The sequence below is a fragment of the Trichoplusia ni genome, chromosome 7 (genome assembly GCF_003590095.1).
Source record: "Trichoplusia ni isolate ovarian cell line Hi5 chromosome 7, tn1, whole genome shotgun sequence".
NCBI classification, from domain to species: domain Eukaryota; kingdom Metazoa; phylum Arthropoda; class Insecta; order Lepidoptera; family Noctuidae; genus Trichoplusia; species Trichoplusia ni.
The window spans coordinates 16,210,362-16,229,114 of NC_039484.1; the positions used below are offsets into that span (position 1 = coordinate 16,210,362).

The window sequence follows — 18,753 nt, forward strand, 5'->3', positions numbered from 1 at the left end:
CAGAGAGAGGAACCTCCTCACAATACGTACGGTGTCAGGAAGTACCGCTTTCTGAATCAAACCCTTGACCAAGACGCCCAGCGAGAGCCTCCTAAGGTGTTGGTCGAGGCTCTTGGCTATTAAGCCGTTGACACTCACGACTATCGTGAGTTAAATCCAAATATTTCATTTCCTTTTCTTTTCACGGGGTTCTCGTCATGGGGATTGGTGACATCAACGATCATTGCTCGACGTTCTGATCGATCTACCACCACTATATCAGGCTTATTGGCTTGAATAGTCCTGCCAGTGATGATAGATCGATGATAAATAAATGATTATTATTATTATAAGGCTGGCTACATTGCCACGTTGTATGGCCACGCTAATTCAAATCAATCAATTATATTTATTAGCTTAGTAATATAATATCTATTACAAGTACTATTAAAAATGTTTGTTCTATGATTACAGGTTAGCTAGAAAATGTAAAGAATAATAATGTCGGTGAATTGCAAATGCGGTTAGAAAGTTACATTGATACTACTTACCTATAATTAATGAGCACCAGTAGTTTGTTTTTGGATTTGCGTTTCGTCACTATAGGGCCAATATTCTAGCGAGTCGGTCTCATTGAAGTCATACAAGCTAAAAAGAAAATATAATCGTGGAAATAAGTAAAAAAAAAGCATTTCGGTGACTTGGCGCGTCTTCCGGCGCGGCGTAAACTAAACATGAACTCAATGCCGTTATCTCGCGCTGGAAACTCAATCAAAACGGCTTATTTCACTTTAAGGCCTTGTCTTAAGTAAGAGAATTACTTGTGCTAGGAGGCCTTGCGGTTCATATTAACATAAGTTAAACATGGAGTTAATAAAAAATTTAAGTGAGAGCATGATCTGATCGCAATGCCCTTCTTGTATAATACCTATGCTTTTATTTTATTTGATGTAATCTTTGCAACGGGTGCATGTCTAGGCATCAGTTGAAACCGTTTCTTTTAATCTAGACTTGACTCACCTGTCGAGTTCCGCATTCCAGTCAATATCTTCGTCTGCTGGAGAAGACGTTGGTAAACCATACTGGTCGCAACTTGGATCAGATCTTCGGCTGCTTGGTACACACATGCGAATGAAAGAAAGAATATTTTGAGTGTTGTTGTATTGTTTTGGCGACCCTTCACTCAGTTTGGTATGAAAACCTGCCGGTTTTTTCTGTGAACGTTATTTGTTAGTGTTAAGAGCATCTTTTTGAGCCTTTGGTTTCACTATTGGCCTAGCCTTTTCCCAACTATGTTGGGGCCGGCTACCAGTCTAACCGGTTTCAGCTAAGTACCAGTGTTTTACAAGGAGCGACTGCCTATCTGACCTCCTCAACCCAGTTACCTGGGCAACATGATACCCCTTGGTTAGACTGGTTGTCAGACTTTTCAAGCTTCTGACTACCTGTAACAACTGTCAAAGATGTAGGAATAACAGCCAGGACCCACAATTTAACGTGCCTTCCAAAACAAGGAGGAACTCGTTATGACGAAGATGGCCACCCATCTACGGACCAACCGCGTCAAGAATAGCTCATTAACCAAAAATGTTTCTTGTTTTATGTCGTTTGATGCCATTAGTACCTAGATGAAGAAAGTACACCGAAGAAGAGCAAACTCAGAGGTGATCGTTGATATGGAGCCCGTTAATATAATGATCACAAGGAGTGTGCAATAAACAACAAAGTGAAATGAAACGTCTTTGCAATTTGCTTGCCGCTATTTTGCTTCGTCATTTTCGTCTGCGGCGTGAGTACGACATAGTCGTAATTCATCAAACCTTGATGACGCAAGTAGTAGAGAGTACGTGAATTCGCGTGTGCTGAGAATTCGTCCGTCTTTACCGTCCTCTGGTAAGTTTCTACAGCTGATAGAGAAATTTGCTAGAAAAAATCAAATTTTCTATTGCGACTTAGATCATGTTGATCGTATCTTGGTGTATCTGCGTCAGAGACGAGAAGGTCGCAACTGAAGCTGACGCTTTAGACCAGGCAATAGCTGAGGAGTCATTCTCGACTGTTTTTCTGCTATCTCTGTAGGATGAAAGGCAAAAGAAAGAGAAGCAAGCGTCCATTTAAACCGTTCATTGATTACAAGTAAAAAAAAAACATAGTATTTAATTCACACAAAAAACACCACAGTCTCACGTCACATCTTCGTTTCATCTGGTTTTTCGAAAAGTCTCGAATCCGGAATTTATATCAAAAATCTAATTTTAAACATATTGCGTTCAGAAAAATATAATAGTAGTAATACAGACACAACTGAACCCGAATGCCTCAGGGAGTCACTCTTCAAGGGGGCTCCCAGCTCTTTTTTGCCTTAACTGGCTGACTAGAGAGCGGTCGCTAGAGCTATATGCTCGGGGGTGGAAGTGCGAACGTGGAACAACGCGCGAAGCGATCGTCGACGGCCTGAGCGAGATAGCATGTTTAGATCATGTTTGGTTGCGAACGGGACGGAGCGAGAACGAAGCGATGTCATTCGTACTTGAGACTTGCTTATCTGACCATTTTGCGGTCGGACTGTCCTTGGAATTGTGCGAGTGTGTTAGTGATAGTGAGAGAGCAATGTCGAACAATAACAAAGTGCGTGCGGTATTAAACGATAAAATAGTGCAACAAAAGCTAAAGGAATATGATTCGACTCAATTGTATGAACTAACATGTCGCTTATTATTATTACAGTCATTATGTACCGTGTTGAATGATATTTATAAATCTAGTCTAACACATAAAACAAGTGGTAAAAAAGAAGGAATCAGCCATGGGTAGACGTAAATTTGTACTCTATGTTAATAGAGTACAAAATAGTCTATTTAGAGCATCGAAAGGAGATCCAAAAAATATGAACAAACGTTTAGAGTATACAAGATTTCGTAATAAAGGAAACAAACTAATAAATGAGGCCAAAAATAAATGTAGAAAATTAGAAATAAAAAAATGTCATGGCGATTCCAAATAAATTTAGTCACATATTAATACATGGTTAGGTAGACAGAAAATGGGATTAGATAGTGTTATAACGAAAAAATTAGGGAAAGTAGATAGTATAAATAATCTATACTAATATATAAAGCTGAAGAGTTTGTTTGTTTGTTTCTTTGAACGCGCTAATCGAAAAAAATATTTTTGTGTTGAATAGAACATTCATCGAGGAAGGCTTTAGGCTTTAAACCATCACGCTGCGACTAATAGGAGCGAAGATAGGTACAATGGAAAATGGGAAAAAACAGGGTAGGTATTAATCATAACTTATATCTTCTACCCACGGGAACGAAATCGCGGGCAATAGCTAGTATATGTAATAATTTCACGCAGACGTTTACCAAAGAAATAATAGATATTAAACATACAGGGTGGAAGAGACATCGTGTCGGTTATGGGGACCTGGAGTTCTAGACATGATTCCAGACCCCCCTGCACTGGAATTTTTCATCGGTCTTTTCATGAAAATTGCATTTTTTTCGCGTTTTTTTAATTTTATGTGTCATAAAATCATTTTTCCTACGTATTTCAATAATATTTTCATTACGAAAGTAATTATTAAGCCGTTTTCACGAAAAAAGGCAATGTAAATGAAACACTAAAAACTGCTCCCGATCAGCTGATTCGTAAAGGTACTCGTCGGTCATCTCTCTCTCGCAAATCTAACCGAAAATGACGTCAAAACCGAACCAATTCATGAGCGTCAACCGTAAGAGATAGCGCAACTATTGCGCGCGCACTCGCACTCATTATTCGTAATCCTGCCTACTATTCCTTTAAAAAAAGCCGCGCGCTTTGTAGGCACCGCTAGCCGCCTTTGTCGACACCGCCAGCGCGCCGACAAACACCTACAGCGGTATCGGCGAGTGACGTACCTGTGACACTGGATAAAATAGTACATCGATTTTTGTTACACGGGTTCCATGTTATAAAATAAAAAATCATATTCTCAGCGTTTATCAACTTATCGTACTACGAAATTTATTAAAACCTTTTATTATTAACAGTTTGTTTTTGTTTAGAATTCTGCAGTTCTAAAACATGTTGTTAAAAACAATAATTTATTTTTTCTAAAATTAAACTCTGTTTTGTTACTAATATCCATCATCTACTAATGAAATTCCTGCCTAAAAATCTTTATCATTTTTTTTCCTACGAACTGCTGAATAATTATTGCAGTCACATAAAACAATTATGTTCTTACACAAAAGTACATTTTATGATTAATCAATTTTAAAGGTTTAAGTTAAGTACTTTATTGTCAAGAATAATTTTACGATATTCACTTCGACCTCATTTCATTTATCGATAAAGAATCATAGGTACCTAGGTCCAACACTACTCAAAGGTAAAACCGAAAGTTCGGCTTTTTTCAAAATAGTACCTATTTTTACTCAGTTTGTTCCTTACGCTAATCGAATGTGCATGTGCAATCGGGTAATTCGCGGACTAATTATCGTGTAGGCAGACAATTTTATTGTGTTAAGTGATATAAGTGCGTGTGTTGTGTGTGTATTATTTAAATTATGATCCTAGTAGCTCGATAGGTTATTTTACCGCCCGGGAGAATGGCAACATGCTAATGTGTTATGGCGAAGCACGTGGCAATGCAAGTCTCGCGATGAACATTTACTGGACGCGGTACTTTTTGCCCCGGGTTCAGCAGCAGATTTTTCGCCGCGCCAAAATTTGTGTGCACGTAGATGGCGGACATTTCGAACCTTATCTGGTTAGAAGTGAGCGAGATTAAGGTAAGAGTAGGTTTGATTTAATAATACACAAGACACAGATTGAAGTCAGAATAGTGTAAATTGTTTGGTATTTTTTTTTTGTGATTGTTTTTCGTTACATCACAACATTTTTATAAAATGCGCGCGCGTTTCGAATGTTTCGATCGTGTCGCCGAGTGTCGCCCTCCTACCACATTACAGTTCGTGTATGTACGTACGATGAGCGTAAGGATCGCGCGGTAACCAATTCATTGCGTGCTCAAAAATGACTAAATCTATAAATATTAATCTCCGACGGTAGCGACTTCTTTAATAATAATTAACACGTTATTTTAAAGTCATTATGCGACTTTGGGGGTACGGTGTTCCTTCCACCCTGTATATAAATGCGATATTAACTTCTTACATAGAAAAGACTATGTGTACCCGTGTGATGTAAGCTTCAGATTTATGAAAGTACAACCGTCAGACGTAAGAAAAGTAATAGATAAGTTGTCAAGTGAAAAATCACCGGGAATAGATAATATAAGAGCAATCGATATAAAATACTTTAGAAAACAAATTAGTCCTATATTAGCAAATTTCACAAACATCTGCTTAACCAAAAGTGTATATCCCGATCAGCTGAAGAATGCTATTATACGACCTATCTATAAATCCGGTAGTCAATTAGAATATGTAAATTACAGACCCATAGCAATATTATCTGTTATAAATAAAATTGATGAAAAATTAGTTATGGCACAAGTTAGTATTGGAACACTCAAAAATCGGCTGTTAAGTACAGATTGTTACGTAACGTATACAGGGTGCCCCAAAACTCAACGATAATCTGAGACCGGATGAAAGGCCAAGTGATAACTAAATGATGTAATTAAAGATTGATATTAAAATATACGCACAATAAAATTAAGAATTATGTTAAATTTAAATCAAGTTTTATTTAAAATATCGATAGTTTAGAGTTTTTGTTCACGATGATTCATCTCCCATCACTAATCAGGTCGGCATGCCCATAAAGTATGACATTGACACGTACTATCTGTACTATAAAAAAAATGAGGTCTTCATAGGCGTGATTTTACTGACAGCTGTCACAGGTATCAAGCTATATTTTATGAAGTATAGTGTATTACTGCAGTAATGAATATAAATGTATAATAGAGAATAAATATAACACAAGACGGGCTAGAGAACATAATTATGTTGAGTAAACCTAGAATAGTAAACTATTATGGAGAGAGAACTAATAAATATATAGTACCAAAAATATTTCATAAAATAGATATGTTAAGAGAGGAAAATAAAATCAGTATGTGTATGTTGAGGAAGAAGTTAAGGGGAGAATTGCTTAAGAGAGCACAGCCTAAAATTAAAGAAAGCATTGCGCTTTGTTTAATTTTACACCCTTTATGATAAATATGTATTTTTTTTGTTTCGATTTTAGAACACTTTTTAATTTTATAATATAAAGTACTTACTTAATTAGTTACAATTTTACAGAGTTAAATATTTACAAGTTAAAAAAAAAACAAAAAATAATTAAATCAAAGCATCAAAAAATTCATCGGCACCGCTGCCGGCTGGGAGTGTGCCCAAAGGGCTGGCAGCATTGCCACGTTGAATGGCAATGCTAATCCTCTGAGGGAGGTAAAAGCCAGCTATTGGGTCACGAGAAGTGTCAACGAGACGCTTTGCTAGGTCTTTAAAAAGCGTTTTGGCACTCGGCCCCCACGGCCCAAAAGTTTCAACCCCAAACGGCTCAAAGAAGTAACCACCAACTAGATTACCATATTTGCGCCGTTTGAGGTTTTCAGCAGCCGCGGCAGCAGAGCCAGCGCAGCTCGAAGAACCGGGAAAGTGAGATGACGCAAGAGAAAAAAAGAAAAGAGCGCTTCTCGCCATGAAACAAAATGTTTGGCGAGGATTTTTAATTATAAAAACAAATGTAATTTTGAAATTGTACTTTCGTTAAATAAATAAATATATATAATAGCCTAACTGTTTTTATATATAATATATTGCAATAGTTTTGCATCTACTTTGGATTTTTCATGTCTGTTCTCCCACAGAGCGGATGTGAATGATCCCTAGTAGATGCCCCATCACATTGTAGATTAAAGTTCTCAAGAAGGCCTCTGCACGTTGTACCTGTGTCCACGTGTACGCCTTTAAAAAGGACCGGGTCCCTCCTAATGAAGTTAGCCCCTGAATGAAAAGAGATACATAATAATAATAACTTCGTGTCAACCTGTCAAACCAATCAGCTATATTTTCTGAATATTTTCGAACACCTTTACCATTTTTATATAATAAACAATATATTTATGATATTATTAATACAGCGCGCACATAGTACAAAAGAGTATAACCTCAAGAAACCATCATCGGCCTAGCCTTTTCCCAACTACATATGTTGGGGTCGGCTTCCAATCTAACCGGTTTCAGCTGAGTACCAGTGTTTTACAAGGAGCGACTACCTATCTGACCTCCTCAACACCGTTACCTTGGCAACACGAGAAGCGTGTTCCTGAGGCCAGGACACTCATTGCCAAACTTGTTGTGTTTCGGGAGAAAACACTCGCCCTAGGATCATGCGCTTTGTAAAGTGGGCGTTTGCTGGCACTTATGTTAGCCCCAGCGAATACACCGCCCGAGTTACAGAACGCATTGACTTTTTAAGCAAAAGGTGTGTTCTTGGGCAAGCCGTATTCGGCGGTACAAGACTCAAGTGGACCGATTTCACCAGAATCGCATGTTCCAAAGAGACCAAAGGTGGGAGTACAGATCTTGGGAGCAACCTGCGTCGGAGGCGGGTGCCGGGCGCCTGCCGGATGGTGTCGCCACAAATTTGTTTAGGCACAGTATCTGGTCGGCGCCTGTAACCCACTCTGAGGGGGATTGGATACGTGATGTTGAACAATCATGTGCGCGAATAGAAGAAATGGGGCCTATTGATATAAGTCCCCAAGCCGTAGCCAATGCAGTCCGTCCGTTGGCCATTTGGAAAGCCGCGGGCCCGGATGGACTGCATAACTTTTGGCAACCATATGAACTTTTGGCTGGTATTTCAGCCAAAAGTTCACGTGGTTGCTTAGCATCCCAATTCCAATCTGCCGTATACTCTGACTTGCTCCCACAGTTCTTAACTACTGGTTCCACCCATCTGCTCCACAAAACAGGTTACCGCGGACCCCAAAATTTATAACATGTTTATCTACAAACTGCTTACATCCATTCTGAGAGATAAGATAAATTACCATATTGATCGTTTTTCTATCATGTCTGCCGCTCAGAATGGATATAGGAATGGGTCACGTGGTACTAAGAAGCTACTCCTTAAAAGGTGTGTCACCATGTTGGATAGATTATAAGACCTAAGATACGGTGTCACATGCATGGCTCATGAGGGTGCTGGACTTTTATAAAATCAATACAAATCTACGCACTTTTTGAAGTCATGTATGAGGCAATGTACTACGGTGCTTCACTATCCAGGATGTCGGGTTATCCAACAGAGCAGTGAACCTATTAGGATTGAGTGGGGAATATTTCAAGGTGACAGTGGTTCTGTTTAGCTTTGAATCCTTTTAGCACTCTGCTTGAGAATTCAAGGATGGGCTATTCGTTGCTTCGGAGAGGAGGCCAGGTAATATCCCACTAGTTATACATGAATGACCTGAAACTGTTTACATCCAACAAGTTGCAACTGATGAAGTTACTGAAGATTACTGAAAGCTTCAGTAATTCCATCAGAATGGAATTTGGTGTTGACAAATGTGCAGTGATGCATGTAAAAGGAGGAGGGATTGTGGAATCCCAGGGCATACAGCTCCCGGATTCTATAAACCTGAGGTCCCTGTCCGCAACGGAAACCTACAAATACTTAGGTATGTCAGAGGCGTTAGGCATTAATGTCGCTGACATGAAAGAATGAATGACTTTCGATCTCAATACATTACTAACAAAGGTGATCAGACCACAAGACGTCATACATTACACGATATTTTTAATTGAGTTCCAAGCTGCGTCTGTTACTACGCAATGTTCCAACCAGCTAGTAGATCCGTGAGCATCACTTAGGAACGTAAACGTGTTGGAATTAATACCAAGCGGTTGGATGTCAGCGCACCGCCATTGCAATTCAGATGTAAAGTATAGTAATTCTATAGGTACCAAACAGACTCCTAGTATATTTGGGATGACCTAGCTAACCAAGAAAGGGTTGAATAACACTCTCAAGTATGTCGTACTCGGGTCATTAAACGGCGGAAAATCTTAACACCGCCATTCACGATTAAAAAAAAGATGTACAGCGCCATCTATCGATTTAAGCGTCAACTAACTGCTCGACAGGCTGACATACACTGAACATACCGCCCACCAAGGACCTTTGTCCTTAAAGTTACCGCCCACCGTGGCAAACATAATGAAATGCAACAACAAAAATACCAATTACAAACAACAAGAATATAAGATTAGCCTTGGTGGGAAATCACACATAATAAATAGCAATAATGACCTTCTACAATTACAAAACTGGCACTGCACAGATTAACATAAGTAACTTGCTTATAAATCTAACAAAACTGTTCTTATTAACTAAACAACATGAATAAAATTTTATTCTGCGACAGGCAGAACACACAATTTAGAAGTGGGTCTTTTTAAATAAGAATTATTACATTTTAATGTAACCACTCGGGTAAGATTATCACTGCCTGGGTGCTTTTCTACAACTTTACCAAGAAGCCACTTCGCGGGAGGTAAGTCATCTTCTTTTACCAAAACAACATCTCCTATTTGGGGTTCGGGTATCTTATTGGTCCATTTATATCTATGGAGGAAATGTGTCAAGTACTCATTAGCCCATCTACGCCAAAAATTGTGCAACATACCTTGCACTAAATGCCACCTTTTCAGACTACTCATAGGAATTGTATGGTTATATACATCAGGCACGGTAAGTATTGGCTCTCCTATTAAAAAATGACCAGGTGTCAAGGGTATGCACTCATCTGGATCCGTGCCAGATGCGACTGACAGCGGCCTGGAATTTAGACACGCCTCAATCTGTGTCAGGAGAGTAGCCATCTCTTCAAAGGTAAGTGTCGAGTTACCTATGACACGTTTCAAATGAAACTTGGTAGATTTTATTCCTGCCTCCCACAGTCCACCGAAATTGGGAGCGTGTGCAGGAATAAAATGCCACGCTGTGCCGATGAGCGCTAAGCTCTTCGCGATTTCTTCAGACAGATTGGTCTTTTGCGCTATCAGTAACTCCTTTAATTCTTTGGACGCTCCAATGAAATTGGTACCATTGTCGCTCCATAAATCTGTGCAATGACCTCGACGAGATACAAATCGTCTAAAAGCGGCTAAAAAGCCTTGAGAGGTTAAATCACTAACCATCTCTAAATGAATGGCTCGTGTTGCCATACATATAAATAAACATATGTAGCCTTTATAAGACCTATGACCACGTCCCTTTGACGTCCTAACCTGTCTAGGTCCGGCGTAATCCACTCCACTGTGTATGAACGCTCTGGACGGAGTTCCACGAACTGATGGTAATGAACCCATCATTTGCGTTTTCACAGTCGCGCTATTTTTTACGCAAGGAACACATCGACGAACTTAATGTTTTACTAAATTTTTAACGCCAATGATCCAGTACGCTGACCGTATGTAATTTAGCATGAGTTGTGGTCCTCCATGCAAGGTTTTAATATGAGCATCTCTGATGATTAATTGTGTGAAATGGGATCGATGGGATAATTGGATGTTTTGTCCTTTCTTCTAGTTGAGCCTTTTGAAGCCGTCCACCAACTCTAATTATACCTTTCTCGTCTATATACGGGTTAAGTGTTCTAATTTTACTTCCTTTTGTCTTAACTTCACCTTTCTGGTTTAATTCTTTGAACTCTGCTTCAAACTCTTGCCTTTGGCATTGTCTAATACAACAATTCAAAGCCTCATCAATCTCCCATTTACGTACTTGTTTAGTCCGATCAGTGTCAGTTTTATAATTTAAAAATCGTCTACAATATGCAACAATACATAACAACTTTGACAGAGAAGAGTGTCTGTCCCATATGAAATTATTCATAGATGAACAATGTGTCACTATTGACCTTTCTAACTCGACTTCTAATTCTTCTGGCCTCGGGTAATTTATATCTGTTTCACAGAACATTATCCACAAGTTCTACAGGTCTTATACCTCTGGAGGCACAATCTGCAGGATTCTGATTTGAAGGTATGTGTGCCCATTGAGATGCGTCTAATGTTGTAAGAATTTCAGAAACTCTGTTGGCTATGGAGGTTTTCCAATAACTAGGATGTTTGTTCAACCACGCAAGTACGACCGTTGAATCTGTCCATGCCCGAAAGTTAGCCTTTGGGATATTCAAAACTTCTGCCATCTCAACAAGCAAACGTGTCAGTAATACTGCGCCACACAACTCCAGACGCGGTATGCTTATTTGTTTTATAGGTGCGACTCGTGTTTTAGCCGCTACTAGTGAAACAAGAACGTTACCATTGACATCCACTCTACGGAAGAAAGAAAGAAAGAAAGAAAGAAAATACGTTTATTCACGCAAGCGTGTGACACAGCCTTACAAACAATAAACATAAATAATAAATAAAAAAAATAGCAGTCGTTAGAAATAAGAAACGACGAGTTACAATTAAAAAACAGTCATTCGAAATATGTGTCACACCCCACGTGAAACGGCCCTTGCTCAGCATAATGCTGAGACCCTGTACAGGACAAAAGCCTCAGCGCTGATTTTCAGTGAGAGCCGAAGCTAACGCGATGACGTCTGCTGGGGCAAGAATTAAATAAGGTGTAAAAAATAAACTAAACAGATATCATAATAGAAAAAAATAAATACAGACTAAAATCGACTAAATAGATAAATATTCCTTGGCAACACTCGGGAAGCCTTTCGCGCAGATTTGGTTCAATCCATGCCAAATATGTGAGTGTCAACGTCAAAATGTCTAAACCAAAATCATGGCGGCGCCTATCCCAAGTATTACGCAATACGCAAGAATTATGTAATGAGTGCGATGTTTATATTGATTGTGATGTTTGTAATACTGCAATTTTGTGGAAAGTAATGGTGTACAAGACTTGAGAACTCTGCATGTCGGTATGATTTCCGTGGGCCACACCCCAGGTGAGTAAATTAAATAGAAAAAAATACTTAGATGCGACCTCTAAACTAGCGAAATAGTGAGATAATAAATTATATTAGTGTATTTAAAATTAAAATTGTATTATATAAAATTGTATTAGTGCATTTCAAATGCCAAATATTAATAATACAATAATTTATTGAGTAATTATTAAATAACTGTCTCTAAACAGGTCCGAGTATCAATGCCATGCAGAAATAGCATGGATAGTAGTTTGATGCCAAACTGCCAACATTGACAGCAATCAGGAGGCACCAGGTTCGCGCCAACAGCACTGCGGAGGATCGAAGCCAAGGATTGTGGGCCTAGATCATGGGGTAAATAAACATATTTTTATGACTGTTGTACATGAAGTAGTAGTTTCTTTAGATGCTCTTTAAATGTCTTGATTGTTTTTAGGCCCCTCAATGGTGGTGGAAGATCATTCCAGCAGTGCGTGGCAGCAAACCTGAAGCCTCCCCTGAAAGCCGTGGTTTTGTGTGGGGGTGCCTTAAGCGGGTCGACATTGGAGCGAAGACCACACGTGTATTGTGATTTTCGCCAAGTGAGTTTGTCATATAAATAGTGCGGCTTGTGGGTTATTACGACACCAAACATTAGGCTAGCCAAATGCAGTTTTCGTCTGGCATCCATTCTCAATAAGTTAAGCTTGTTTATATAGGGGGAAACATGATGCCTACGAGGAATATTAACACAGAACCTCGCGCAGGCATTCTGAATCAGTTGAATTAGCCTCTCTGTCCTAGCAAGTAGGCAAGGGCCATATACTGTATCGCAGTAGTTGAGCTTTGATAGCACTAGAATGTCCACTAGATGTTTCCTCAGTGGCACACTGAGAAATTTGCGGATACTGTACAGGACCCTCAGCCTGTAAAAGCAATTCCTAACAGTACTGTTAATGTGTGGCTCAAAATGTAATTGTGGATCCAGGGTTAAACCTAAACTGCAAGCCTGCTCAACCTGTTCTATCTTATTCCCTTTGATAACAATCTCTGGCTTGGCATTCAGTATTGAGGCCACCTGTTTTTTTGTCCCTAAGACCATGAACTTGGACTTAAGTGGGTTGAGAAGCAAGGAGTTCTCCTCAGACCAAGTCACAACTCTATGTAAATCCTCATACATCCTTTGAACTGCAGATGCCACATCATCCCCCTTGAAGGATGTGTACAACTGAATGTCATCCGCATACATATGATATCTGCAGGTTACAAAGGAATGAGTAACGTCAGCTCTGTAGAGGATGTACAATAAGGGACCTAAAATAGATCCCTGCGGAACTCCCCTACAGACCGGGAGTGGAGGGGATGATAGGGTAGATCCGTCTTCCATTTGTATTTGTAAAAATTGGGACCTATCTGTTAAATAGCTCTTAAACCAATCCACAGCGTCGCTATCAAACCCGTAATAGACTAACTTTGACAGCAGTAGATTGGTATTAATAGCATCAAATGCCCGAGAGAAATCCAACAACAATAGAATAGACCCCTCCCCCCGATCACGTGCCTCTAGGATATTGCCTACCACGTCTAACAAGGCTGTTGCTGTCCCCCTTCCCTTGCGGAAACCTGATTGGAACTCGGGTAGAATATTATTTTCCTCTAAGTATTCAATTACCTGTAAGTAGACCACACGTTCCAGAATCTTTGACAGACATGGTAGAATACTTATTGGCCTGAGATCTTTCAGATTGACCGGGTCACTGACTTTAGGAATGGGGCAAACAATTGCACGACGCCAGAGACAAGGAAATGTACAAGATTCAATGGACTTGTTGATGATAGGAGTAATGGCTTGCAAAGTGCTAGGTAGTGTGAGTATATAGATAGCATGTCCAGACTGATGCTATCTACACCCCGTGCATTTGATTCCAGACTCCTGATTATTTTAAGTACTGTCTCTTGGTTGGCCTCAGTGAGCGAAAACACAGATGGACTATGCCTGCGAGAACGGAAACTGTATATCAACGAGTCATTGCCATTGCAACTCCCCGGGACGTCTAAAAAGGCTGCATTTATACTATCTGGGTTGTCGAAGTGACTAGGCAGTCGCCTCTCATTGTGGTCCGGAAGAACATCTGATTTTAAGTTACGCCACAGCAGCTTGGGATCTTTGCTTTGCTCGTTAATGTTTTTTGTAAAATATGCAGATTTTTCCCTTCCCAATGCGGCGGCCGCCTCGTGTTTGAGATCCAGATAGTACTACTTGATGCGGTTCTTTTGTCTTATGACATCTGTGTTTGGCTACCTCCCTCAATCTGAACATAAGACGAATATTGTCAGTGATCCAGGGTGTAGGCCGCTTGAAATAGGTCTTTTTCTTCATAGGAGCATGGAGATCAAACAGCTGGATTATGTAGGAAGTGAAAGTGTCCACCATGGAGTCAACATCACTCATGCCTCCTATGTCGGACCATGGAATCATGTGTAGGTGTTCATGGAATATATCTGGCAGGATGTCCAAAAGAGGGCGAAACATGACGACCCTAGGTTTAGCCCTAAGCTTTCTAAATACTGTTTCACACGTGATAAAGGAGTGGTGACCGAGCTCACTAATGTGGTGCACTTCAACATTTCGTGTGGTGGCATTTGTAGATATAATATCAATGAGTGAGCAACTGTCATTTATGAAATGTGTGGCTTTTGTTACTACTTGAGTCATATCAAAGTTATTAAAGAATTCCATGAGCTGTCTAGACTTAGAGGTGTTAGAATTTAATAGATTGACATTGAGGTCACCTAATAATATGACATTGTCATATGGGGCCAATGCACCAATGCTAGCAGTTATAGCATCAAGGAAAAGCTCCAAATCCTGCCAGGGTGGTCGATACGCGGTCCCTATCAAAAGTTTTCTTTTATTAATGGTGAGGCTCAGCCATAGCTGCTCCACCGCAGGGTGTTCAGGATGAGCCTTGACACGCGCATTTATCCCATTTTTTATATAAAAAGCGACTCCCCCGCCGCGCCCACCTCGTGTAGACACAGGTCTTGGTACATGCCTAAACTTGTACCCTGCAAGCACGGTCTTCCTCCCCTTTGCGCAACCATGTCTCGTTGATTGCCATGATGTCCACAGAATGGTTGCCCATTGCGATTAAGAACTCATCCTGATTAGTCCCTAGAGAGCCTGCATTCAAAAGACCAAACTTAACATATTTGCTAGGAGCCATAGATGCTAGGAGGCATAGGCATTAATTGCGTGAGTATGTGTGTAAAGTATAGTTTGTATATATATAAGTATATGTTTGCAGGTGCAGTTACAGTTTGTAAATAGTTAGTTGTAAGTGTAAAAAAACATTGTAAGTAATTAGAACTAGGTGATAGTATTAGTTGTAAATAGTGTGTGTATGAAAGTGTTTGTATGTATGTAATAGATATAGTATACATATGTAGCATAGTTAAACATTTGATCATATTAGAATAACTTTGTTTTCTCGTTGAGTAAGCCTCGTGTACGTTATGGTTGATTCCATCAGTACAGCGACACATATTTCCCAAAAAACACAATACTGGAATATTTTTACAAAAAAAGACACGATAAAAATTAGACTGTCTCATTTCCAGTGCCAAAAACGCGGGACAAGTCCTCCTCTGTGCGAATCCTCTGCGCCTTGTCGCCCGGAGCCTTCCTGACGAGGATGCGGCCCCGCTTGGTCCAGACGAACTTCCAACCGAGAGCGTTCGCGGCGTCACGCGCCTTACGAAATAACAAGCGGTTGGGTTTCGTCAACCGCTCGTTCAGGAAGAACCGCTGCACTGGTCCGGGCAAGTCGAGGTCTGCAGTGGTCGCCCCACGCCGGGCTCGCGCGCTGTCTAGAAGCTGGTCGCGCAGGTCCCGGCGAGCGAGGCGCACGACGATTGGCCGTGGACGAGATTCAGCTGGACCCGCTGAATTAGTCACGTTCAGCTGCCTCCCACCGACGCACTCTGCACTAACAATATCGCGGTCGTCAAGGCTGATCCCGAGCTTGTGGCCGATGACCTTAAATATATGGGCAGGGTTTTCCGCCTTTCCCTCCGGTAGGTTAGACACCTCGATGTCGTTGGCGAGCAGATCCTGATCTCTGTCGTTGAGCTCTCGCATTAGGTCCTCCACTATCCCATCCGCGTTCGGGTTCGAGGGGCTAGAGGTGGCGAGCTTTTCAAGGGCATCCACCCTTGTTTCCAAGCCGTCAATGCGCGTGCTGCAAGAGTTTAAGGTGGTCTTTAGTTCAGCCATTTCCACCTCCATTTCTTTTCTGAACACCTGTATCTCCGCACGGACCGCCCTCAGCTCGACAAGTATGACCTGCAAGTCCATACAAGGCGCTGGCGGTTGCTTGTTGATGGTAGCGTAGGCAATCGACACTTCAGACGGCGTAGGACTTGCGACGGAACTTGCATCTGGCGAGCCTGCTATGGTCATTATCCCTGCAACATCACTAGGAGGGCTTTGCGCGGTGCCTCTGACCGGGGTTTCATTTCTGTTGTCCCTAGCAACGTTCGTTTTGCACTCGAGACAACGCCATTTAGAAGAAGCCCTGGTATTCGGAGGGATCCCTGCACATATTCTACAGTAGAATAGGTTATATTTGCCACACTTAGCGCCATCTAGCGCTGAGGCAAAGCGCGCGCAACCTCCGCATTTGATGCCCGGCATTACTAGGAACTAGTTTTACAGGTGGTACCGAGGAAACAAACTAGATGGCGTGACAGGAGATTCACCGCACAAATCAATAGGTTGCTTTGCATGACGAGACAGATGGCGCTGTATGGACGTGACAAGACCTCATAGTTTAATTTTGCTTATGGCAAGGATGTAAACAGTACTGTCACTGACGTCTAACTTTTTCGTTGATTTTGGTGGGTAGCCGTATAAACAAGTCAAAATACAGATTTTTATATTGTTCTATTTCAGCCTACAAACGCACTATTTAGCAGTCACTGCAATATATGTAATTCCATGTATCACTTGGTTCACTGATTATACTGTTTCAAACCACTTAGACTATTATATCTGTTGTTTACAAAAATAAAAAGTTGCACATATGACTTGCCGAAACAGACGTCAAACGTCGTAAATAAACTGTTGCAGAATATGCCACTTTCGAAGCATCGGAAAAGCCGTGTAAGTCTACTGTGATATCACTCGCCTTTGTTCCTAGCTCTTTAGGAATTTTGAACTCCGTAAGTTGGGAGAGCTCATTACAGTAAGTGTGCCATTCATCTAATAATTGGTTTGGAATTTCTTCATCCCAGCTTATTCCCGCTAACCAAAGCTTTTGGATAAATACCTTTGCTGTAATCAACGCCGGTGCTAACCAACCCAATGGATCAAACAACCGTGATATATTAGAAATTGCTGTTCTTTTTGTTTCAGGTCCAGTGGTCTTCGTAAGCTTCACCGAGTATTAAAAGATATCGTCTCTACGGTTCCAGGTAAGTCCTAAAATCTTCACTATAGAGTCTAGTTTAATTTCCAAATTTTGTTCTAAATCTTGTTCTTTATTTTCTAAATTAATTTCTTTTATTATCCTTTCATCATTACTATTCCATTTCTGCAATTTGAATCCACCTTTGTTGAGCAACATGTTTATTTCATAAGGTCATCCATATAAAAGTCTTCAAGGATCTTTTTTGCTGCTTCTGGATATTTATCTCCTTCATCAAGTGCCACCTGCTGCAGTGCCTTGACTGCTAAATATGGGGCTGAAGCTGTTCCAAATGTGACAGTGAGGAGCTGGTATTCCTGCACCGAATCTTCCGGATTATCTCTCCATAGTATTCGCTGAAACACTGTATCATCATCATGGACTCGCACTTGGCGATACATTTTTATAATATCGGCCACTAAGCAAATAGGATGTATTCTCCATTGTATAATTAGATGTCGCAATTCAGGTTGTAACTGTGGACCAATCAGTAATGTGTCGTTCAATGATACGCCATTTATACCCTTACACGACGCATCAAAAACGACTCTCACCTTTGTGGTAGACTTGTCCTCTCGTATGACCGCATGATGGGGAAGGTAAACAGATTCAGACTGCTTATCATCATTCTCTGGAACAGGAATCATGTGACCTAAATGTAAGTACTCTTTTATAACATCTGTATATCTTTTCTTCATTTCTTTATTTTTGTGTAACTTTCTTTCTAACGATTTTAAACTATTTTCAGCTATCTCCCTAGATCTACCATATTTACACGCAGGATCAGCTTCGCGAAAAGGTAATCGGACCACGTAACGCCCATCAGGTACTCTACGTGTTGTACTATTGAAATATTCTTCACATTTCTGTTGTTCTTCAGTTAACATCTTTCGTGAAATTGAAGAATAATCTGACTCCAATTCCCAAAACCTTTTCAGAACTTCGTCTTCATTAACAGTAGCATTCATAACTACAAGCTTATTTTCTGTATTATCAGTTGGTTTATTAGATACCAATCCCGACAGTATCCAGCCGAGAGAGGTGCATTGAGCTACTGGAGTGCCGCTAGCTAAGTCCTTGTTGTATGATCTGACAGTAAATTTCAGCACCTAATAAAATGTGAATTGAATTTTATTAGGTCTATTGTACTGGGGATCAGCTAGTGTAATCGTATGCAAATCCAACTCTTGCAATTCACTTATTTTCATACGTGGGAGAAGAGTGGTTATCGATTTCAGTACATACGCTCTGACTATAATTTCAAAAGACGGATCAACTCTCGATTGAATCTTCAGAGACACTACTGATTTTGAGGTGACTATGCTATCTGAACCAACACCTGAAATAGAACTATTTGTGTGAAGCTTTTTTAGGCCCAACGTTTGTACTGTGGCCTCCGTT

General features: G+C 40.5%; 1 protein-coding gene across 1 annotated transcript; it reads right to left on the bottom strand.

The window, feature by feature from the left end:
- Nucleotides 1-17,376: 17,376 nt before the first annotated feature.
- LOC113495929 lies at nucleotides 17,377-18,239 on the bottom strand. Its single transcript, XM_026874928.1, has one exon. It carries the CDS (start codon nucleotides 18,237-18,239, stop codon nucleotides 17,514-17,516), a length of 726 nt encoding a protein of 241 aa, XP_026730729.1. The 3' UTR covers nucleotides 17,377-17,513.
- Between the last annotated feature and the right edge of the window lie 514 nt (nucleotides 18,240-18,753).